The 25,299-nt window shown below is 43.0% G+C and overlaps 1 protein-coding gene across 3 annotated transcripts in view; it reads right to left on the bottom strand.

Moving 5' to 3' along the window:
- AFAP1 (actin filament associated protein 1) overlaps positions 1-25,299 on the bottom strand; it is a 51,873-nt gene that overhangs the window by 12,075 nt on the left and 14,499 nt on the right. For all 3 annotated transcript variants that reach the window (XM_066623826.1, XM_066623824.1, XM_066623825.1), the window contains exons 4-11: positions 23,030-23,138; positions 22,528-22,739; positions 20,938-21,117; positions 13,811-13,903; positions 7,606-7,690; positions 6,061-6,210; positions 2,972-3,183; positions 2,274-2,419 (exon numbers count right to left, since the gene is read on the bottom strand). In XM_066623826.1, coding sequence (XP_066479923.1) covers positions 2,274-2,419; positions 2,972-3,183; positions 6,061-6,210; positions 7,606-7,690; positions 13,811-13,903; positions 20,938-21,117; positions 22,528-22,739; positions 23,030-23,138 — 1,187 coding nt within the window. The remainder of the gene's footprint in view (positions 1-2,273; positions 2,420-2,971; positions 3,184-6,060; positions 6,211-7,605; positions 7,691-13,810; positions 13,904-20,937; positions 21,118-22,527; positions 22,740-23,029; positions 23,139-25,299) is intronic.

Raw genomic sequence — 25,299 nt, 5'->3', positions numbered from 1 at the left:
GCATGCAAGGAGCATAAACAAAAGCAATGAAAAAAATAGAAGAACTCTAAACAATCCTCCAGTGTTTTAAAACAGACAAGTTTTCACCTACTTAGAGGAAGCAAAACTGACAGGCTTTAAGGACAAGCCTAACAGACTGACAGACTTTGGTGTAAGGAAAGAGAAAATGCAGTTTGATTGTGGCAGAAGAAAGGCGAGACTGAGGTTCCTAAGGAATAGAAAGCAATTGAGGCAGCTGTAAGGGTGTTAGGTTGCTGGGCAGGGGGCCTGTTATTTTTGGAAAGAACTAAGAAAACCTTAATCTAGCACACTCTTCTTTTGGGGGGCTACCCTCCTCTCAGTATCTATATTTCAAATTCTCATCGAATGCTGCTTTCAGCAAGTGGTGGTGATGGGTGCTTTTGGTGAACAGAGCTGAAAAAAATTAGGAACTTGCTTACAGAAGCTTGGATGCTGTGACTACTCTTGCATCGACTGCAAATAACTTTGGACACCAAACCTGGTTAATACCAGCTGAGAATTGCTAATAAAAATACGTCATTTAAGAACAAAAGTAAGCCGGGACGATATATTTTTGGAGGCACACTTCCAAAAACTTTGCTCTAGCATTGAGAACCAAATCAAATAATTTATGTGACTTGGGCCTAAAATAAAGGAAGGGTGCGTGTTTCCATATATTTTTCTTTCATGTGTTTGTCAGCAGTACAGATTTCCAGAGCTTGGTCTATCTTTGCAGATTGAGTTGAAAGTTGATAAATAATTTGCTATAGTACTTTTTTTGCCATCCACTTGAGTTTGTGAATAATAACCACCTGTATAACCCAATTATTCACAGATTTTTCACCAGGAGGCTGGTGAAACCTCATCTCAAAGTGATGAGAAGGGACCTTTAAAGGAAAAAAGTAACAATAGCCTCTTTAATGCAAGAGGGGGCAGCTGGCTGATAATACATCCATTGCGCTCTCTCTCCAGGCACTTAGGAACAGCTCCACTACAAGCGACCCCCCCCATTCCTACTGAGCATGTGAAAGAGAGATAATCACTTTGCATTCTTTCCCAGCGCTGCACTGGGTGAGGGGGGGGGGGTTTGCTGGCTCAGAGTGAAGCCTTTCTAAGCACCTGGAGAGAGACTGATTGATGGATTGTCTGCCTAATGACTCTGTCTTACATCACAAAGGTAAGCAAGGCTATTTTTAGATCCCCTAGCAAAGGGACATTGTTTTTTAAATGGATTTGCTTTCATGCTGTTTTTGCCATCCACGTGAGTTCTGGGAATGGAACCCTCACAAACAAGGAGACTCAGCCTGTATATCTCCTTTCGTATTTTAGGCTTTAAGGAGGCTATGAGTTGACAAGCTATTTTTTGTAAAGCATTTTGAGTGAATATAAGTGTTTAGCAATCAACAGCATGATCCTGGGAATATTAGTAAGGTCCACTGGCTTCAATGGGATTTATTCATCATCTGTTCTCAGAACTGCAGCCTAAACTGCTTTGTGAAGTACTGAGAATGCAATCCTGAGTGCTCTCTGAACCAACACAAGTTCCTTGTGCCAGCTCAGTAGTGTTGCAAACATGCTGCAAGGCACATCTGTGAAAACCTGTTAGTTGGCTAGGCCAGTGCAAGGACACATGCCAGCCCGTGGAGGCCAATAGAAAGAGGTGAGTTTGCGCCAGCCTCCCTAGGTTGGTGTGGGGGTTTGAGGAGGGTGGGTGGAGGGCGGGACGTCCTGGGGTAGGGGAGGGAGGGCAGTGGGAAGCCCAGTGGATGGACCGGCCCTGGGAATGGGCAGTACCATGATCCAACACTTAGGCCAGATTCTAACTGCGGCCCCCCCCTCCAAGCAGCCCAGCCTTACATCAGGCTGCTTGGATCTGTTCTACCAATTTCAGTGGTGCAGATCCCCAAGTAGCCCCACCAGAGAGGCTGCCACATAACATGGGGTAAGGGGAATTAATTCCCCTTACTCTGAGTTGCATGGGAGCCAGCCCCAGCTCTGTACAGGACACAGGGCAGGTCAGATAGCCTGTCTGTTCCAGCACGAGTCTTGCCTCCATTCACAACTTTAAACAATACAAACAAACCTGGGGCACATGACAGCTGCTACTGAACAGCTTTAAGCATACCTATCATGTCACATCTCAAGGTGTCACAGGTTTTTGGAGTAACATCTAATAAAGGAAGGATGACAGATAAGATCTTATGGTGCCCAAATTTAAAACAAGGAAACCTAGAGTTCCTAAAAATGCTCTTAGCTGATTTAGCTTCTCCTACCAGAATGTTTGTTTTGCAGCTTGTATGACATTTGCAGTCACGTCCACATCTATGTAGTCATAGTGCAAAGTGCCAGGATCCGTAGAAGAGCCACTCTCAGCCAGCAAAATTCCAATCCACCTACCCATGTCTTCTGAAGATGATGCCTACATGAAGATAAGAAAATCCTGTGTAAACCCTTCATCTCTCAATGAAATGATCAGTTATAAAGTCAAGCATAACTATGTTTCAGGCAGCATTATCTTTATTTGAAAATTTAAACCCTGCCTCTTCTAAAAAGAATTTCGAGATGGCCAGATTCCTAAAATTAGTATGCAAGAAACATAAAACTGATACTTACTTGTAAAAATGAGGTTTATTAAGTGTTTGGCATACAAAAGACGTAGTGAACATCCTGAATACTTTATAGTCAACAAGGGAATAAAGAACCAAGCTTGCAACCCTATGTTATTACAAATTTTAACAGAAATCCCATAACAAACTATGAATATTAAGGTGCCAAGCTGTACTCTAAGCTGAGAAAAGTTGAAACTTTTATTTAGCCAGGATAGAACTAGAGCTCCTGACAGAGGTATGAAGAGAAGCAAATAAACACCTCTTTTCAGAACAGAATTGGATTGTTTCTCCTTAGGTATGGAATATATGATTTAGAGCGGAAGTGGTACTCCACCTGTGTCAATTTCTGCACGCTAACATACCTCTAGTACCGCAACTTCCTGTGCATTTCGAAGCAGACGGAATGTCAGAGGATGCTTAGAATCCAATCCAGGAATAACTTCACAACCACGCAGAGGAATTGAGACAATATGGGTCTTCAGATCTGTCCGATCCTTGTGAAAAATGAGCTTATTATCTTTCACTCTGCACCAGCGCTCACGCCAGCGGTTATTTGAGAGTACATTTAGATATCCTGCCAAAAACAAAAACAAGCACTTTCATTTATTTAAACCAACCAAATGTTCTTTCAAGTAAACTTGAGTGCTTATCAAAATCAGGCGTTTGCAACTGAAGATTAAAACTAGGAAGGAGCCAGAATTGGGGTGTTTTATGCCAAACTGTCTCAAACTACAAAAAGGGCTCCCCTTCTGGTATCACTGGGGTGGGGGGGGGTGCTCAAAAGGAAGCAGAAGTGCTTTCTATACAGTTGTGCAACCTTCCCTACAACAGATACTCTAGTGTATGCTCACCAGGAGCTTGGGTATTTGGCAGTGGAAAGTGCGAACAGGCCTGATTGACTTTTGTTGGAGTACCATCTTTTTTCCAAACTGGGTCTTCTTCATTATAGGAATTAGAGATGGTCATAGTGCTAAATGGATTTGGCTACATAATGAAATTTCTGAAGCACCTCATTCTGAAGTAGCTTTGTTGGCCCATGCAGCTGAACTACACATCACTTATAATAATACCAGTATTAATACCAGCTTTCTTGTCATTGGATTTCTTCTCTGACTTTAATGGTTTACATAGGTGGTTTACATAGGCATGTAAATCCCCTTGCAGGGATTTTTACAAATACAAGTTAATCTTTCATAAAACACCTTCATTCCAGATGGAATCCTTCACAGTCTGGTGTCTTTCTGTCTGCATTTAAAGATGTAGTTTGGCTGTGTCTGCCAGTGAAAAGTTAAACAGCAGCCAGCAGCAGGGGAGAAGTCAGGATTATGGCACATGGGGAGAGGTTATTGAACTGGAAGCACAAGTACTTGGGGTACTGCCCCAGCTGTGGGCTTGGAGGTTTTAGGGAGATGCCAAAGAAATACTGTGAACAGTGGGTGACCTGATTTGGACTGGGGCCAAGATGCAAGAGGCAGTGGGATCTAATCATTTTCCCATGAGCGAATTCCACAATTTAAACTGCACCCTTCCCCCCACTGAAAAGGCAATTAATTACAGAGGAAGAAACTTATGGGAAGGGATGGCCTTAGGGCCCGATGTAGCACCAACTTCTGCAGGGAGGCCTCCCTCGCAAGCGCTCCTACTGAACAAGTGGCAAGCACACCCAGGGTTGATAGTGCCTGCCATGAAACACTGCACTACCCAGACGTAGGTGGCCGTGATGTGATGATGTCACTGCCAATGCTTCCGGGAGGCCCATTTCAGGCCAAACTGACACTGGGGCGGGCAGGCAGGCAGGCAGGTCCACAAGTGCAGACACTCCACTCACCGTGCCGGCCTCCTGACTAGTGAGGGATCTGCTTGCCACCCCAGCATGGGGGTTCCTGAGGCGCGGGGCCCAATTTGGCTATATTGGGGAAGTCAGTTTAAAGCTGGCCCCACTTATGAGCACAAAAAAACTGGAAGTCTCAAAATGTGGTACAGGGAGTCAAGAAAGGACAGTTAGAAATAGGAATGCCACAAATGTATTTGCAACTTGTCACATAAATTGAGAAGTGCAGAAAGAGGGCATTGATCATCTCCATGAATGATAAACAAGAAAGCTGGAAGTGGCCTTCAAACCCATCTAGGCTAGCCCCTTGTTAGAAGCAGGAAAATCATTTTTAGAGCATTTCCAAGAAGTGCTTGTTAAGCCTCTGCTTGAAGACCTCAGGCAAGGGAGAACACACCCATTCCCACTGTACGGCTTCTATTGTTGCACTGCTCTTAGCATTAAGAAAGTCTTCAACTAGAATCTCCCCTCCTGCAGCTAAAGCCCATTAGATCTGGTTTTGCTCAATGGGGCAGCAAAGAACAAGTTCTCCCTCTTCCTATCAGGGATGGGGTAGAAGAAAGATCAGGGATGTGAGCTGTGGGGGCAGCAGGTGAGGTAGAACTGCCCCACTGGAGTCCTTCACAAAGTGCCACCTCAGCAGCTGTGAACACGCAAGCACTCACAATCCACATGCTCTGAACAATGGCAGGAGCACATGGTTTGTGAAAACTTGCGCTCCTTGTATCCATGGGAGAGATGGCCGATCAACAACTTACAATGACCCATTGATGTGAATGGACACTCCAAGGTAGCAGTAAAACCCATCTCCACAGCTTATTGCAGCAGTTCTTAAACTGGGGCGTGGCGATGCCCCAGCCTGAGAGCTCTGGCCCCTGCTCCCTTAAGGGGAGGGGGGGAGATAGTGACGAGAGCTGCTTGATCACACCACTTCGGAGGGGCACAGGGGCTTGCTGCCACTTACCAGAGCCTGCAGCAGCCTCCTGGGGGTGCGGAGAGCCTCCTCCGCCTGCCTCCACAGGGCTCCTCAACATGCAGAGACCCTCAAAGTCGCCATCGTAACAACTTCCGGTTTTGCAAACGCAAAGTGGTCGCAAACACAATTTTGATATTCTCCACAGCGTGGAAGCTCTGAAGAGGCTGGCATGGGGTGCTCCCCGCAACCCTGAGAGGCTGCTGCAGGCTCTGGTAAGTGGCAGCAAGCCCCTGTGCCCCTCCAAAGTGGAGAGATCCAGCAGGTCATGTCACTGCCTTCCCTGCCCCCACACACACTTATTGCGACTAAATCTCTTCCTGAGAGTTTGAGAACTGCTGGTTTATTCAATGCAGACCAGTAAAAAAGATTCCAGGTGCCTGTACAGAATTCATGGGTGGTATACAGATGAAGGCGAGGGACTAGAGTGTTTAAAGTGCTATTTAATAGCACTTTAAGTGCTATTAGCTTAAATATCTTAAAGTGCTATTAGTTCACTGAATCCCAATTTGAGAGATAGAAGCTCTTCACAGAACAAAGAAGTGAGTCTGAGAAATTGGAACACAACAGAATACAAGCCTGGTGGAACTGTTTCTGGCATGTGCATGCTCTAGTTTAAAGTGACAATATGATAAGAAGCCACTCACCACATGTAGGAATATCTTCTTCGGCAGATGAGGTTTGCTCATCTGTGGAGGGCTTTTTCTTTCCCAAACCAATGATCTTTGTTATCTTCTTCCCTGTCACCTTCGTCACAGTGCCTTTCGAGTCTGTCTTTGAGCTCTTTTTCCTTTTTACTATCAAAAAAAAACATGCACATGTAAGTCTTATAGGATTTCAAAAGATCCAGTTATGAAAGAGAAGTAGTTGTGCCATGAATTTATTTGTTAACTTGAGCAACTGATGCAAGCCAAGAAAAGCCTTTATTTCATCCCATGTCCCAGAAAATGGTTGAGTGACTTGAGTCAGTTACAGCTGGGAATGGATGTGACAAAGTAAAATAAGATTATAGCCTGTTCGTGTGCTGCCAGACAGGGAGGGAGACAAAGTGAACCTGGTGCTATAGCCTACCATTCTAGTTTTTCCTCTCTCTTCAGTGGATCTGATGGTTAGCTCAAACTCCTTTATGAAATACAACTCTCCTTCTTGCTGACTGTTGGGCTGCAATGCCTCTTCAGCTTTTCCATGTTCAGACCCTGAGAAGTCCTCTAAAAATTGCATAGAAGGGTAAATGGCTTTTCTTGGCATAGTGCTGCTGGGACTTAGAAAAGCAACACTATCCTGCTACAGATCTCGTAAAGGTCCTGCAAACATATGCCTGTTTGGATCTCCATCCCATGGTCCTCTGGCTCTAAAAAGCTAAGTTCCCTTGCCTACAAGGTTGTCAACATTTTTTTGTACCCTGTCCACATGCCTTTAAACTGCCAGACACAAACAAGTTAAGCAGATTAATACTTTATCTTATCTCCATGTTGTGAAAAACTTCCCTGGCTTTATTTCTTTGTATCAGGCAGCACAGAAGCAGAGTTTTGTTTTTTTTAATGCTCCTTCATTCATAGTCAACAATGTTTCAAGAACCTAATAGAACCTTGTAGAACTCTTACACCTTTAAAAATGGCACCATAAGCAGGAATGTAACTTTTTCAGCTTTTCCCACAGAGGCAGCAATAGGGAAAGCTGATTCAGACAGTTTAAAGGCCTTTTAAGTAAGTAAGTAAGTAAGTAAGTAATGAAAAACGAGCCCTGTTGGACCAGGCCAAAAGCCTATCTAGCCCAGCATACAGTGGCCCACCAGTTACTCCAGGGAAGTCCACATTCCTCTCCAACTTACAAGGACTCCACCAGTTTTCCAAGACCTGGGAAGTTGGCAATATTCATTTTCTATGAAGCTTGTCCTGGCCCTCATTTTCCTTGGTCCACTCTTCAAGTCCTGCTTGCTTCAGACAGCTTGGCTCCTGGTCAGCATCAGCTGCTACTCAGTGTTAATCTTTCTCAACTCTCATTCCTGAGGTCTTGCATAAACTTTTTCCAAACCCCACCCTTCCCTGTTTATCTCAGGGCTCGGTTTCTTCTACTTTACCTTCCCTCAGTCTGTTTTTAACTCTAGGTCCTTCTTCTGGCCACCTTGCCTGAATTTTCCCAGATTATTTGCAAACATTTCATAGTCTGACTCACAATCAGCAGAATCTCACCTTGTTCTTTTCCATTACAGATGGCAGATATTCCATTTTCTGCCACACCCTCTCCATCAGAACTTGGTCTTTCGGAGGACAGTTTCTGCATGAACAAAACAAGCTGGTGGTTATTAATGTGGTCATGCCACCAGGTGACATGTCATGAACCAAACACTCATCCACTGATGGAACAAATGCGGGACAGCAAGAACTAAGTTCAGGAGTTGACCTCACCATACATACTTCTTGTCCTAATTGCAGAATGAGTCTTCCACCATGGGATTTCCTGCAAAACATTTTTTCCCCTGAAGTTTATCAAAGTGATTTTGCTCGTTGGATATGATGCACAATCCAGCCCTTTAATGCTTTAATAGCACTTTCAGGACTGCACAGCCCAGGTTACATTCTCCATGTAATCATTTCCCGATTGGAGTACCGGGTATCCTGAGTCTCACAGTGTTAAATATTATACTTGAACATCAGGTAGTACTACTGTATACCAAGGAGAATGTAAAAACTAGGCCCTTATGCCTACTCTCTTTTCATCTGGAAATTTATGTGGCGCCACCCCTTCCTTGCTTCATTCAAATCCCTACTCAAAACTCACCTATTTCAGAATGTGTTTGGTCTAATTTTGTAATCTTCATCCCCAGTTGAAATGAATACCTAAGGGCGCAATCCTAACCCACTTTCCAGCACTGACATAAGGACAATGCAACTCTAAGGTAAGGGAACAAGCATTCCCTGACTTTGAGGAGGCCTCTGTGAGAGACACCCAACTGCAGGATGCAGCACACGTCCCATTGGCACCGCTATGCCACTGTTGGAAAGCACTGACATAAGGGGTTAGGAATGTGCCCTAAGTATGCCTATTTGAGCATCAGTATAGTGGTTAGAATATAGGATTCGTAGTAGGCAGGTGGGACTGTAGGCAGGCAGTAGGCAGGTTGGATAGTTCAACTCAGCCAGGAAGCTCACTAGGAGGACAGTCACTATCTCTCAGCCTATCTCACATGGTGGTTGTGAGGACAAAATGAGAAAGGAGAACTTTGTACGCTGTCCTGTGCTTGGAGGAAGGATGGAATAGAAACATTGTTTTCTTTCCTATGAACGAATGTAATCTAATTGGTCGATGGCCTTCCTTATGAAACTCCACCCACTCTATGCCTTGACAGTGCTATATAATGAAGAGAAAGAAGCAGTTATCCACATGTAAACCTGAAAGGGACTTTATACTTTTCTTCAGAACACAAATTGGTCTGGGCTGGTTTGGACAATACTATCACGCAAGGTGAATGTGACTGCATGTCCCTTCCTCCACGTGCCATTCCACTCCCTCAGCATCATGTGTAGTGGCACCCAAAACATGCAATTAAGACCTCTCAGGTGTTCTGCCACCCATGTGATTATATACGAGTGGAACAGTAGATGGGAGGGGGGTGGGGGTAGAGGTAAGATACGCGCACAACATGTTCCTAATGCAATGGGTGGGCCAACTTGATGGTGACATCCAAACCGATCCTCTCCATTTCACTCCATAGGAATCTATGTTTCTGTTCATTGTTACTCATACACATCTCTAGTCCTTGATCTCTCTATGCAGCAACGTTTAAGTGCTCCTTCATTGTGCTGATATTCCTGAAAATGTTTAACTAATGGAGTTGGAATCCTGCCTATTCTTATAATTCTTGTGCTCACAAACAGAGCTCCTCTTGGCAAACACGGAGCCAGAAATAACATTCACAGCAGTAGCTGAAGATGCCTTTTATGCCTATCAGTAAGAGCTTGGCTTGCTGGAGTCTTCCCTGAGAAAAATGTTTTCTTTTTTCAAGAATCAAAGAATAAAATTAATTTTCTAATTAGCCAGCCTGAGTGAGTGAGTGAACATCTCTCTGGTTATAAATACATAACGGGAGGAAGCTATACAGTACAGATTCAGTTTTAATTTATCTTCATTGAGATAAATATAACTTTTTATAATAACTTTTTATAAAAATAACAGTTTTAATATAACTTCATTATACTGTTTTTATTTAAACAGAGATAGAATACAAGCCAACTAAACAGACACATAAAGGAAAGGGTAAGAAAAGCAATGGAGGAAGAGGCATACTAGATCAAAATATTGCAAAAACAGTACGTGGAAATAAATGTCTTGGGGTACTTCTTAATGGTTAAACTATATATTATGCAGAACGTGTAACATGGATAATCTTTTTTCAGAACAGCATGTGAGGAATGCACAAAGCTGTGCAGAAACACAATTAGGTGGCAGGAGTCTTCAGCATTTTATCACTACCATGAAGCTATTTTAAATGGGGGAAGGGAGAAGCACAAATTACTTTCAATGGAAGCTTTTCAAAAAATTAAAACTGAGGGATTGGGACTGAAACCACCGTAGGGGCAAAATTATGAAGCCCTCCTACCCACTGCTGCAGTTTTGTCCCAATTGTGCCTTCCTTGTGTTAACTGGGGGGGAGGGGAACAAACACTGGGCCATGTTATACATTCAAACTAACCTCTACGCATTCAACCTAACCTCTAGTCTGGCCATAAGGGTGGGAGGGAGTGGACCATATCAATGCCTGGGGCAAAGAGTTCCAAATATAAGGTACTACCAAAGAAACCCAACAGAAAAATGGGAAAACAGAAACCCAACAGAGACAAGAAAAATGAACTTGGGTTTACCTAAAAAGTTGGATCAGAGTACACAGAGTCAAGAAGTAGCAGGGGTAGCATCATGGGTCAGTTAGGAATTATTAGAGTTATTAAGGAATTGAAGAATGAAGTTGCCAATCTCTTGACTAAAATAGGCAACTTGTCCCTCAAAACGGCCATGGTGCCAGAAGATTGGAGGATAGCAAATGTCACACCGATCTTTAAAAAGGGAAAGAGGGGGGACCCGGGAAACTATAGGCCGGTGAGCCTAACATCTATACCAAATAAGATGGCGGAATGCCTCATCAAAGATAGAATCTCAAAATATATAGACAAACAGGCCTTGCTGAGAGAGAATCAGCATGGCTTCTGTAAGGGTAAGTCTTGCCTCACAAACCTTTTAGAATTCTTTGAAAAGGTCAACAGGCATGTGAATGCAGGAGATCCCATAGACATTATATATCTGGACTTTCAGAAGGCGTTCGACACAGTCCCTCACCAAAGGCTACTAAAAGAACTCCACAGTCAGGGAATTAGAGGACAGGTCCTCTCATGGATTGAGATCTGGTTGAAGGCCAGTAAACAGAAAGTGGGTGTCAATGGGCAATTTTCACAATGGAGAGAGGTGAAAAGTGGTGTGCCCCAAGGATCTGTCCTGGGACCGGTGCTTTTCAACCTCTTCATAAATGACCTGGAGACAGGGGTGAGCAGTGAGGTGGCTGAGTTTGTGGACGACATCAAACTCTACCGAGAGGTGAAAACCAGAAGTGATTGTGAGGAGCTCCAGAAGGATCTCTCCAGACTGGCAGAACGGGCAGCAAAATGGCAGGTGCGTTTCAATATAAGTAAGTGTAAGGTCATGCACATTGGGGCAAAAAATCAAAACCTCACATGTAAGCTGATGGGCTCTGAGCTGTCTGTGACAGATCAGGAGAGAGATCTTGGGATGGTGGTGGACAGGTCGATGAAAGTGTCGACCCAACGTGTGGCAGCAGTGAAGAAGGCCAACTCTATGCTTGGGATCATTAGAAAAGGTATTGAGAACAAAACGGCTAATATTATAATGCCATTGTACAAATCGATGGTAAGGCCACACCTGGAGTATTGTGTCCAGTTCTGGTCGCCGCATCTCAAAAAAGACATAGTGGAAATGGAAAAGGGGCAAAAAAGAGTGACTAAGATGATTACTGAGCTGGGGCACCTTCCTTATGAGGAAAGGCTATGGCGTTTGGGCCTCTTTAGCCTAGAAAAGAGGCGCCTGAGGGGGGACATGATTGAGATATACAAAATTATGCAGGGGATGGACAGAGTGGATCGGGAGATGCTCTTTACACTCCCGCATAACACCAGAACCAGGGGGCATCCACTAAAATTGAGTGTTGGGAGAGTTAGAACAGACAAAAGAAAATATTTCTTTACTCAGCGTGTGGTTAGTCTGTGGAACTCCTTGCCACAGGATGTGGTGATGGCATCTGGCCTGGATGCCTTTAAAAAGGGATTGGACAAGTTTCTGGAGGAAAAATCCATTATGGGGTACAAGCCATGATGTGTATGCGCAACCTCCTGATTTTAGAAATGGGTTATGTGAGAATGCCAGATGCAAGGGAGGGCACCAGGATGAGGTCTCTTGTTATCTGGTGTGCTCCCTGGGGCATTTGGTGGGCCACTGTGAGATACAGGAAGCTGGACTAGATGGGCCTATGGCCTGATCCAGTGGGGCTGTTCTTATGTTCACTGACTGAAGGCTTACCTGGTCAGGTAACACCTGATCCCTCAATGTCAGTGGCATTGGTAGTACCCTTGCTCCATCTGGAACAGACAGGGTACCATGAGGGGAGTTCAATGAAGGGCTTTGCTTCAAGGATGCCAGCCAACTAGTGTTATTACTGAGAAGGAATATGGACAGTTTATAGAATAGTCTGGTGCAACAGAGTGTAAACATTAAGTAGTAAGATTTTAAATGAATTTAATAAGAGAAAGGAAGCCAGAAGAAAAAATAAAAGGGGAGAAATTGTCATATTTGAGTTTTGCTGCAGAGTAAAGAATAGAATTACCAATTATCTTCCTGAGATAAAGACCAACAGAGGGTAATTCAGAAATCATACCTTGACAAAAATATTTAACAGAATTTTAGAGCCATCTTCAAAGATTTATTCAATCTTTGGAAACCCCCTCTCAAACAAAAACAAATAAGTTTGGCAGCTGCTGTAGTTAAGAGCTTTGGTGACCTTCTCCAGAGTGGGAAAGTGAACAACTAGTGACTACAGTGTTTCAAACCCCTCCTTCCACCCAGTCATTACATTGATCAACCATGTCAATTTCAAAATCAACCCATGCTCCAAAACCCTCCCTCTACTCTTTCACTTCTGGCTCCTCTTCTTCCTTCATCTTATCTGTTCAGAGTTTATTGGAAATTCATAGCCCGCTCTTTTTCTCCTAAGATCAGTGTACACCATATAATTTTTCTACTAGTATATAGGATATGAGGAAATGCTGGAAAATTTATCCATGATCACAAAGATGGTTGTTGAAAAGACTCATAGTCCAATCCCGAGCTGCCCAGTGCCAAAATGGTGACCGCTGCATCCTATGGGCTTTGGGCAGCCGTGCCGACATCTCCTGGGGGGGAAGTGAACATTTGTACCCTTCCCCTGGGGAAAGGCCTAAGCCCTGCAATGGGGTTGCCCAAGTCTGTGCCAGCTTTTTGAGGCCCTGTGTTGGGGCAGGAGTTCTGTCCTGCTCTGCTCCCTCCCTCCACCCCACCTTCCCCTGCCTCGGAACACCTTCCTCTGCCGCAGCACGACTAACCTCTCCAATGCCCAGAGTTCATCCCTTGCTCCCAGTGGCATGTGACAGGTCTCCAGCTGGCGTGTCTTATGGCATGTTTGCAACATTCAGCATGATGGAGGGCCAGGGCAGTGAGCTCAGAGAATTGGACTCTCAGTTCACTAGCCTGTTTGTGGTCTAGCAGCACCTCAAATCACCTGTTACTGACTAGAATGAATGCGCTGATCAATCTTAGTCAAGTATACCAGAGAAACTGTATCAGTGCATCTCCACCCTTAACATTCAAAGGGAGTTATGAGATGTCATGAATACATGATAGAGCTATAGAAGTTGTATAATATAGTAATGAACTGACCAGGACAGGAATCAAGATAAAAAACATACAAAAGAAAGCAAGACTCATTTTTGAATTGTTTCCGGCTCCAATTGTTTTATTATTTCATTTATTATTTTATATAATGTAAGTTTATTATTTTGATGGAAATCTGTAGGTCACTTTGGGTGTTTGCTTCAGCATGGGAAAGGTAGGATATAAATTTTTTTAAACAAATAAAATTTCCAACAGCCATTTCAAAATGCTACCTCCCTTCAGAAATTAGCAAAAATGCAATTACCTAAAAATGCAAATAATGAGTTTCAGTGAGATAAACAGAAACTCACAACCAAATTCAGTCTTTTATTTAATTACAAAGGACAGAAAATGTAACTACCTTAGCCTCACAGTGGGGGGAAAAAATCATACATGTCATTTTTCAGTAGTCTTTCACCATATAATTACCTTTTCTAGTTCAGCCTTGTGTACAGGAGAATTAGATGTAGGACCATCTGAATCTGTAGTTCCAATAAAGTTACTGCAAACATCCTTTATTACCTTCAAAGAAATACAAAAATAAAAGAGATCCTGTTTATATAAAATTAAAAACCAAATTGGGGAAAAGAATGATTAGGAAATTAAGTTTATGTATAGTCACTATCTTGAAAAACAAAGATCCTATTTCAGATAATTCTCATAGAGATGACATTTCATGTTTCACATTTAGGTCAATATCTTCATCCACAATGTCAAGAGGTGAAATGGATCGACTTCTTGAATAGGTACTGAACCTGAAACCTGTGCGCCTCTCATTTAGAGCAGAGAAATGCTTATACAACTGGGCAACAGTCTGTCTCTCTCCATCAGTTAGCCATGCAGACCTAACATTCCTGATCTCCTAACCAGGGCTGGCTCCAGACCTGCTGGTGCCTGAAGCAACATGTAACATGCTGCCCCTTCTTACCTGGCAATGTTCCATTCTCTCCTCCTCCCATTCCCTGGATCTGAAAAGGAAGGAGGAGAGAAGAGTGATGGGCTAGAGTGTCATAGATGTTCTAGCCCAGGGGTGTCAAGTCTGTTTCATACAGTGGGCCAAACAGCATTCGTGGCACCTGCTAAGGGCCAAAAGCGATGTCGTTAAGCAGGAAGTGATGTGCAGCTGATGACTAGAAGAGACACTTTTTTCTCAACTAGGAACTCATTAGTTGCAAACGACAGAAGAGATAATACGCAAATCTTGGCCTTATGTTTGACACCCCTGTTCTAGCCCATCCCTCTCCTCTCATCCACATTTCCACTTCATTGCCCTCTTCCTTTTCAAATCCAGAGAACGGGAAGAGGAGCAGGAGCCATATAGGTGCAGATGAGAGTGCCAATCTCACCTCATGCCAATCTGCCTCTTCAGTTGATGGCCAGTCCTGCTCCTAATCTTATAGGTTCTCTCACTTCTTCCTGCCCTTGTTATATGCCTTCCTGCTCTTTCAGTGCAATGCTACAGCAGCACAAAAACACAAACACTAAGCAGTTTGCTCAATCCAGAATTTGCAAGTCAACGGCTATCTAAAAAGGAAATTATTAGTATGTCACATTTGCAAGTCTTTGATCCTTTGCAATTCCTTATCTGAATGAATCTCTCTGCTTCTGATTTATTGTTAACAATCCATAATTATTATAAAAATTAGCAATGAACTAGTTTTTTTTCCCCAGTCAAAGTTAAAGGGGGAAATGAAAAAATTCAAACTGCCCCACATCTTGCTTTGCTCTTCTCCTTTCAATCCTCCACTCCCACACCAGCCACACTTTTTCACTTGAATTTTTAATGTTAAATTAAAAGACAATTTTAGTGCATTTCCCAACAGATGCATCAGGGGCGGCTAGCATTATCTGGTAATAAGGGAATTCTGCATATGTTCAAATGCTAACACACAATTCTTAAGAACAAAACGGCTAATATTATAATGCCGTTGTACAAATCGATAGTAAGGCCACACCTGGAGTATTGTGTCCAGTTCTGGTCGACACATCTCAAAAAGGACATAGTGGAAATGGAAAAGGTGCAAAAGAGAGCGACTAAGATGATTACTGGGCTGGGGCACCTTCCTTATGAGGAAAAGTTACGGTGTTTGGGCCTCTTCAGCCTAGAAAAGAGGCGCCTGAGGGGGGACATGATTGAGACATACAAAATTATGCATGGGAAGAATAAAGTGGATAGAGAGATGCTCTTTACACTCTCACATAACACCAGAACCAGGGGACATCCACTCAAATTGAGTGTTGGAAGGGTTAGGACAGACAAAAGAAAATATTTCTTTACCCAGCATGTGGTTGGTCTGTGGAACTCCTTGCCGCAGGATGTGGTGATGGCATCTGGCCTGCATGCCTTTAAAAGGGGATTGGACAAGTTTCTGGAGGAAAAATCCATTACGGGGTACAAGCCATGATGTGTATGCGCAACCTCCTGATTTTAGAAACGGGCTATGTCAGAATGCCAGATGCCAGGGAGGGCACCAGGATGAGGTCTCTTGTTATCTGGTGTGCTCCCTGGGGCATTTGGTGGGCCGCTGTGAGATACAGGAAGCTGGACTAGATGGGCCTATGGCCTGATCCAGTGTTCTTATGAGGAGCTATAGCTCTATCCTGCCTGCCTGAAAGCTAAGCAATTTACCCTGAAAAGTCAGTTTAATTTAATCTTAAACATGTGGAGACAGATGCCCCTTTAGACATTAGAACAGTATATGGAAATTGCTTTCCCTTGGTTCATTCCACCACACTGCAGCACATCACCACACATGCAGGACCAATGGTGTTCAGATCTTCCCATGCAATAACCACCCAGCAGGACATGTGTGGTTGGTCCCATAGTGATGGCTCTTGTAAATATTCGAGTAGCACACAAAGTGAACGTCTAGAAGAATGGCTTCCATGCCACTGTTGTAATGTCCAAAGGTGACCACAGCTTTATACTAATGTATTTAGAGACAGAAGAATGGTTCTTGGCATATACTCAGATATACTTCTCTTGATTTATTATTTCATAGTCCCATCACTGAAGACAGATCCTAGACTGAAGTCTGGCACAAATTAAGCCTTCTCAGAGGCAACTTGTGACTTTAAGGCAGCAACCCGATTCACAAGGGGGAGTAACAGCCCAATCCTATGCTTCCTGGTGCCCAATGGAACAGCTGTGCCAAAGGATTGGTGCTACTGCTGAATCCAGTGGGCACCAAGAAGCCGCTGGGAGTCTCCTTGAGGGAAGCCCTGGCAACTGGTCTCCTCGTGTCTGCAGCAGCTATTTTGCCAGCACAGATGTGAAGAGCCTCTGTGTTGGGCCTTTATGTCTGACTCAGAGTTCAGGATCCAGAGTAGCAGGGCTGCAAGGTCATAGTTACATGGCCACTAAATAGTTAAGCAATTTCTGCCCAACGTTGCAGGATGTGTGTGTGTCTGTGTGTGTGTGTCTGTGTGCACGCACGCAACAGGAACCAAAAGCATACACCTCTGGGTCAGACACAAATGGTTAAACCTTAAAACTTTTACAATGGAGCTAGACTCCACTCTAAAAATTTCCTTTGTTCCGTTCAGTTGACAGTTTACTTTTGTTATGCTCTAGTCTACAATAAAGAATTATGCTTGTTTGCTTGCAAACAACAGAGAGTAAGAGTGCAATCCTAAGGTCCTGTTCAGCAGGCACAGTGGCCACTGTGCTGGCCCAGAGTGCTGCAAACATGCCATAAGATTATTCAGCAGGACTGGTATACAATATTTAATTTTCTCCTTTCAGCCTCCTCCCCTCTCAAATACATTCCATCAAATTCATTAATTATTATTTCAGGGTGTACTCTTTTTTTAAGAGTTCGAGGAAAAGAAGGAAAAAAGCAGTCAGTCCTCTTTAAATGTTGTGTGTTCTAAATTTGTAGGGATTTCTACCAATTCAAATTGCTCTGCTTCAGCTTACTGAGAACCTATTGTACTTGCATTGCAATTTCTGCATTTCTACTCCTGACTCTTTTATGACCCTGACAGTTTTTGCTCATATTTTGAGCATCTGTTCATACTGGTAATTAGTTTTGGCCAGGCAAAATAGTAATGAAAGTCAAAGAGAGGACACAATGAACAATTTGGCAGTGATCAGGGAGTTATAGCCATGAAGTCATGCACACTTTCAATAGAACAATTTCAGTATTATAGCAGGAGGGGATCCAGGTTCCTCACCATCATCAAGGCTGGTTGCTGCACCCCTCTCTGACACAACTTCATTTGTGGCATTTGACACTTTAGGAGGTACATGCTGGGTCTGTAAGCCACTGCAGGATCAAATGACCTTATAAGCATAATTCAAAATTCTAGTTTTAATCTCTAATGGCCTAAAGATTTGGGCCTTGCAGAATTTTGAGTCCTATGCTGCATCGCAATAAGGGCTATATGCAAACTTTGTAGACCTGTGTTTCTCAACCAGTGGTACAACTACCACCAGTAGTACTTGAGGTGGTGTCCAGTGATACTTGCAGAACCCCTGGACACCTGCCACCTTGCAGCGAGACCAGGAACTTGATGCAATGAACAGCTGTAGGAGGCTCGGCTTGGTGGAGAAGGGCTCCAAAGCATGCTTTCCTACGCTTGAAAAAAACAAAACAAAACCCTCCTGTCCACCCTAAAAACTCTTACCAGTGTTTATTGCACTGCATCTGGTCTGCCAACCCAGAAGTAACTGGCAATGATGTCATTGTCAGTTACTTCTGGTGGTAATCCAAATAGGTGGACCATGTGAAGTGGTACGGCAGAGGACAAACCTTAAGAAACAATGTTGTAAACCAAAGATACAAACAAGGGCATTCCCTATGTTTGCTTCACAGCTGCAGAACTTCTTTCTTTGCCCTGGGGACTCCCTAAAGTGGAAGTCTGAATATTTTCTAGTCAAGCTATAAGAGTTTAATTTGGATTGTTTTTAACAACTGAAAATAAAACAGGTGTGGAGTAATTTTAAGCTGGATATTGCATTTTTTTTTTGGTATTTCACTATATAGCAATCTCCTGTCCCAACCCCTTGATATAGGAGAGACCAGAAATTCAAGTAAATCAAATAAAATAAGATGCAAGGTTATTTTTTTTAGTCTCTATCTGGGCATGATTAAAGCTGTGTTGACAGTCACTCCTCCCTTCAAAGAGAACCTTTGGACTTAAATCTATGCTCAGAAAGGTACAGTGAGCATTTCCCTGCTAATTTCCATTGTTACCACTGCAGGACGTCATGATTGTCCATGCATGATCCTACTGCAAACAAGGTGAGCAGGACATGCATTTGTGCAGGAGACCATTTGAAGACATGCCATTATGGGCAAGTCCAATGTGCTTTTGTTCTCTGCCAAGACTATGCTGTTCCACACAGGGGAGGTCAGCCTAAAGGCAAGAGTAGTTGCTCTTTGAGAGGAGAACTTATTCAAATGCTGTCTTTCTACTGCTTCTCAGGAGACACAGTAAGTGAAAGTAAATGACATCTCCATAGAGGAAAAAGGTAGACAAAAATACCATACCTCTTTTTCTCTCTAGGACTAATTGTCAGGGTGGAATGGTTAGATCAGGAAACAGTACAGGAGAGTTACATCCCATCCCACTGTGCTAATGCTCGAATCCAACCTAGAGGCTCCTGCTTCCCACTCCTTTAAACACCACAAACACACACAGGAAGACCCAGTCATGAATGTCCAGCATCACATCAGCTTCAGCACTGACACAACCTTAGTGCAAAAGCTGGTGTGAGGCACACTATGTACGTATTTAGGCACAGGAGGGGATCTCAAAGGAGAGTTCCAGACAAAACAAGATGATATAAGGTATGACAGACGTAAGACAAAGAACAAACAGCTGCACCAACCAGGTGTGGGGGCAGTTAATGGGAGATCTGTTCATTGCTAGGAATACATCAAAGCTTTAGAGAAGCCAGACTGTACATCCTGGACCAGAAAAGGGACAAGACTGCATTTACAACTTGACAGCAGCAGTCTGGTTACAAAAGTGTAGTGCTTTCAAATGCACTTAAGAAGAGATCTCATACTGGGAAGTTTCTGGTACTAAAAACCTCTCACAATGAAAGCATGGATTTGGGTTGATGGAAGGAGAAAAACCTGCATACACAAAACACTTTTGCTGTCGCTGGCTATCTTTTCTCTGCCAGAGGAACAGGCAATATGTGAATAGCTCTTTTGTCCTTAAACTACAGCTACCTCATTGTGCAAACTGGCATGAATCAATATGTTAGTTTGCAAATAAAAGGGGGCACAAAAGCAAAAGGGAAAGAATTCTTCATGAGCTGCCTCAGTAAGCTTCAATGAGCCGCTGGAAATAAGTTACTCTGCCAGGGGGAGGACTAGGCATCAACTTCTGAAAGGAAGTAAGTGCAGTGGCATCGCTAGGGGGATGCAGAAGGGGTGTGTGGGCTGCACCAGGTGACAAGCGGGGAGGGTGTCACCACTAGCGACCAAAATCGCAGTTTGTAAGAATAATACCATCAAGTTACATATCATTTGATGCAGAATTTACAGCAGAATGCAATAAAAAAACTGCATTGAAATATCTATGTTCTATCAAAATGTATAACCAAAAAACTAGCGGGGGTGGGGCAATGGTACATCACCACACCCACCGCCCAGGTCGTTGCCCCACCCACTGCATGGAAAGAGGTCCATCATGGAGGTGACACGCTGGCCTCTTGCAGTGTCACCTCTTGATGCAAACCCTAGTGACGCCTCTGAGTAAAAGTGCAGCTCTACCAATTTCATATCATTACTCACTAAGATGTGAAAGGACCTTCGTCAGACCAGTAGCACTGATTTCTTCCTTCAACAGATGTCAAGAGAGACTCATGCCTGCATACAGTGTTCTGACCCAGGACAATGAATTAAAAAACAGGGGTCAGTGCACACTATACTGGAGCAACTAAAGTGGGTACTACTGGATCTAAATATCCAAATGGAATACTTTTTGTCTTTTTTCCTAACATGTTATTGTTCTTACCCCCGGATAATCACACTATAACATTTTGAAGCATATTAGCTGCAATTAGGTGTGTCGAACCAATGAAAGAAATTAGCTGTAGTTACCTCAAGTCCCACTGCCTTTCAGTGAGACTGAATCACAGCCACTTTGTGACACCGTGATTACAGTTCAATCCTTGCAGATCATTTCAGTGAAATTTGAATGATTATATCTTTTACTTCAGAACAATTTTTTTAAATTATGATGAATAGAAGAAATAACAAAAAACAAAAATAAGGTGAAAAGGTAGGTGGAAAACAGGAATGATTACTGCCCAAGCCACTTGCTAACCGATTCCTCTGAGAACAACAGGCTTAGTGACTATGCATTCAGAATTTTTCCCACTGTACCTCTAGTGACAGAAGGGTAACAGCACAGGGTAAGAGCAACACAGCTCCAAGTTAAGGGAACAAACATTCTCTTACCTTGAGGAGGCCTCTGTGACTATCACCCAACTGCAGGATGCAGCACATAGCCCATTGGCACAGCTGTGTTAGTGCTGGAAAGTTGGTTAGGATTTGGGCCCAAATCAATTTTGATAAATGAGACAGATTACATACCTTCAGCCATTGATCTGCCTGCTCCTTGCTCTGTACAGCAAGAACGAGAGCATCTTGCCCTTGGTGTGTTATTTTTAGCTCGTGCTTTTTCTTTTTACTGTCCTTGGGAATATAGGCGATACTGCAGCCAGTCAACAACAATTCCATCTGTGGCTGCTGGTCCTTGGAACTCTTATAGCACTAAAGACAAAAATAAATAAATCTATGAGGACAAAGTTTCTTCATGAGCAACAATCAGAAGATTGCATTTACAAACACAAACCTCACTTGTATGCTATCTTCCACAGGTCCAAAATCATGGGTGTCAACTTGGTACAACTTTGCTGACATGAAAATATGCTTTAAAAAGGAATATCGACACCACAAACGAAATTGAGATTGTAATCTCTCTCAGAAGCTTTTGAATTAATCTCTCAGAATTAATGAAACAAGAAGCTAACTGATCCATGTACTTCCCCTGGTAAGATACACAGACTACATACTCTGAAACATAAAAATTTGTCATCTCTCTAGTCACAATATCAATCACACACACACACACACACAACCTGGTCAGTGCAAATGATGAGCTGTCCTCTTCCAGTTATCATGCACTGACTGTAGGGAAGGAGTACTCTAACCTCCAGAAGTTATTTTTGGCATATAATTACTTTCTAAAAGATTCTGATTTAGGTTCCACATAATGTATGGGGTATCTTTCTAACCATTCTTATGGCCCAATCCTAATTAGGCATTTATGATAGCGGAACACAAAAAACAGTGGTGGTGTAGGAGGCTTGTTGCTGGACCCAACTATCTCTTGAATGAGGTAAGCCAGCTGCAGGCACAGAGGGTATGTGAAATGGGGTGGAGATTGGGACTTCCAAGGGGCATGGCGGGAGAGCAGATATCAGCAGTTATAGCTCTGCTGATATTCTTCACTCCCACCTGATTACATCCCCCTTGGCTCAACTCAGACTTGCACCAGCCAAAGAGTTGATGCAGATCCAAGCAGACCCTTGGAGACCATGGCACAGCAGAGTAAGGCAGACAAAAAATTTTATTTTACTTACCTCTCTGCCTCAAATATGGTCCTTGCCTGCCCCCAGGATGCAGTGGAGCCTGTAACAGCACTACTCACCCTGCAGACAGGCACTAGTTAGGATTGAGCTACTAGTGCAACTTGTGCTAGATCAAGTCTCTCAAGGCAGATACAAGGAGAGCTCCCTCTAAGTAAATCTGCTTCTCAGAAGTAGCTAGGACTAGATGTGAAGGCTGAAACAGTTATCCCAAATCTAGCATAGCTCCACCCACCAAGGTAGCCCATTGCATCAAGTCTAACCATAACTGCCTGCCAACAGTCAGATTCCGACATTATCTGTTTAGCTGCCACTGTACCTTCCCAGTAACTACACAACACCCAGTGTTCTGCCTACCTTCCCCAAACTGCTTAGGCCTCCTGAAAATTCTGTTGCTGCAGTCCCTTCTGAACTTCACTCCCATTTAGATACTCTGGTAGAGGGCTTAGACCCTCAAAGGGAGTTTTCAGCATGGTAACATTATGATTGGCATTATCTCACACACACGCACACAGGCACCAGAATTACTTACCAGTAGTTTGTTGTCTTTGATCACACACAATAGTTTAGTCCATTGTCCAAATCGCTTCTTTCTTAGAAGGAAGGCACAGATTTTAGCATCCTTAACAAGGTCCATTGACGCTTCCTCAGAAGGCCATTGATGCCTCATTTTTTTCCCTTTTCCATCCTCATCCTCTTCATCATAAGACTCATAAGAACTGCTCATGGCATCAGAATCATAATCTTAAAACAAAGCCAAACAAAGGTCCATTAATACTGGAAAAAGTCAAAAGCACGCTCCAATAAAACACTGGGGGGGGGGGGGAAGGAAATGGTCAAGGGATCTTGCATCTACTGAAACCAAAATACATTTTCCTAACTAATGGTGGAGATCAATCAATAAATAGATTCAACTCTGGAATAAATTCTTATTGAAATCTCACCTTTTGTTTTGGGTCTTTTTGCCTGCCCTTCATTTTAATCCTTAACACTGAAAGTGTTCTTAGACATAAAAGTGATTATCTTTTACTTACTAGATGTAATATATTCAGGAGCCTTTCCTGGACTGAGTGGCACTGCCTCCTCATAGTAACCTTCAGGAAGGGATGAGGAAGGTAATGGCGGAGGCCCATTATCTGGTGGCTAAATGCGGAGAAAAAGAATTAAGCAGATCCAACAGCAAAAATAGCATCAATGAGAAAAAAAAGTTTACTCTGTGTTCAGATAATTCCTTTAAAAAAGGAATCCCTAACGGAACCATAACTTTTCAGCTACTGTACAACCCTAACAGGTCCTGTTAAAATTCCTATTCCACGGTAGTAGTAGCTTACTTTAAAAGGTAACAGAACAAGATCCTACACAATCCTATGTGTAAGGATAGTAAGTAAGTAAGCCCCACTGAGTTTAATGAAACTTAGGGCACAATCCTAACCAGGTCTACCCAGAAGTATGTCCTATTTTGTTGAATGGGGCTTACTCTGAGGAAAGTGTGGTTAGGATTGCAGCCTTACTCTCAGGTAAGTATGTATAGGACTGCAGTCCAAATGCCCTACCAAGCTACACAGCAGCACAGAATTGTACCCACAAGTCTTTCATGACAAAGAATGCATTTAAGATATTAAATCTACAAATGCTATGAATTCAGTGCAAAGTCAACTAGTTTAAACAAATCTAAGAAATTTTCTAGTTAAAACATAAGCCAAGCAAAATCAGAATTCTGGAATATTATCAAAACTTCAATACAAACAGCTACTAAGGAGATGTGTAATTCCAAACTAAAAAGATATGTTAGATATTTAAGAATAAAATTACCTAAGAATTTCCTCAATTTATTAGAGGATAGAATTGATCAGTTTATAACTAACGGCCCAATCCAATCCTAGGCCAACACCATTCTTCCTCACACTGCTAAGGAGATGTCCTTCAAAGAAGTGCCATAAGGCACTTTGTGGTGGCCAGAAGGAGGGAGGGCTGGTGCAGAGGCCAGCAGGGGAAAGTGCTGGGGTTTCTCACTGGGTGGAGGTCCCCAGGAACCAACGATAGTAAGAATGCCACGAAGTGGTTTTCCAAGGCAGAGGAAGGGCAGGGAGAGGGCAGAGAGGATGGTATTTCAGGCTGGGGGGGGGGGGTTGAGGATGGCAGCAGAGGCTGCCACTGGATCCAATTTCCCCCTCCCAAGCCTGACCTGGATCTACACCGGCGACTGAGCCAGTCCAGATCCAAGTAGACCCAGAGAGACTGTCACGGCTTGACAAGAGATAAGGGAACATGAGGTTTCGACACCAGTATACCGCAGCACAGACAGCCCCATTAGGATTGGGCTGTAAGGTTGTAATCCTGATATGTTCTGAGAGTAAATCCCATTGAACACAACAGGACTTACTTCAGAGTAAATCCACATAGGATTGCACTCTAAGATGCCACAGGAATTTCAGAGATGGCCTACAGCAAAATTTTCCTGGGAGGGTCTGTTAGTTACAATAAAAATGAAGTTTTTGCCAAAATGTTTAATTTTACCAATACAGGCAGGCCTCCATACCAGCAGATCCAGTAACTGCCGATTCAATTATCCGTGAATCCAGGGAGCATCCATGCCCCCCCCATAAGCCCATTAAAGCAGTTTAGATCCTTACCAGGCCAAAAATGTTCCTCCTTATATATGTCACTATAAGAATTCAAGCTTATAGCAATGTGCAGACAGGCTGCTGGCAGCCTGAAAGCTTGAGAAGACTTGACTGAATTTAACAGGAAGCAGTTCTCAGATCCAGTTAATTATGAAAAGCTGCATTTGAAATAAAAATCCCAGAAAGAGAGTTTGAACTCTAGGGAGCATAGCTGGCCAACTCTGACTACTTTTAACACGCTGCATGTTTATTGGAACTGCCTGTGAATGATGCAATGGTATGATCTGTTTGAGTAAGGATGAATCCAAGGTCAATCCATGGTTACAACATGCAATTTTGTCCTTCAGGAAGGCAGGCAGGCAGGGTAAATTGGTGAAAAAGGTCAATTATAGATATACAAGTTTAATTTTTTCCAAATGTTCTAAAATTTCTACAACTGAACCTCTTGAAACCCTGCAGTCTGTGACAGTAATTTGCATATCAGTTATCAAACACAGCAGACTACAAGCTATCAAATATCACATAGTATCAAAAAAAATTAAGAAAACATTTGTTTCAATTCTAATTAAGCATGAATGTTGGAAAATGCAGGTAGGCAATTGTGTGTAATCTGCTACCTGAAACAGAACTTTCACATATATATGAATAAATTTCAAAACTGTGCTTGGAAGAAAATGGGA

This window comes from Tiliqua scincoides, chromosome 4 (genome assembly GCF_035046505.1).
Source record: "Tiliqua scincoides isolate rTilSci1 chromosome 4, rTilSci1.hap2, whole genome shotgun sequence".
NCBI classification, from domain to species: domain Eukaryota; kingdom Metazoa; phylum Chordata; class Lepidosauria; order Squamata; family Scincidae; genus Tiliqua; species Tiliqua scincoides.
Note: the sequence above shows the minus strand (reverse complement) of the source record. Positions and strands in the feature narration are given on the sequence as shown.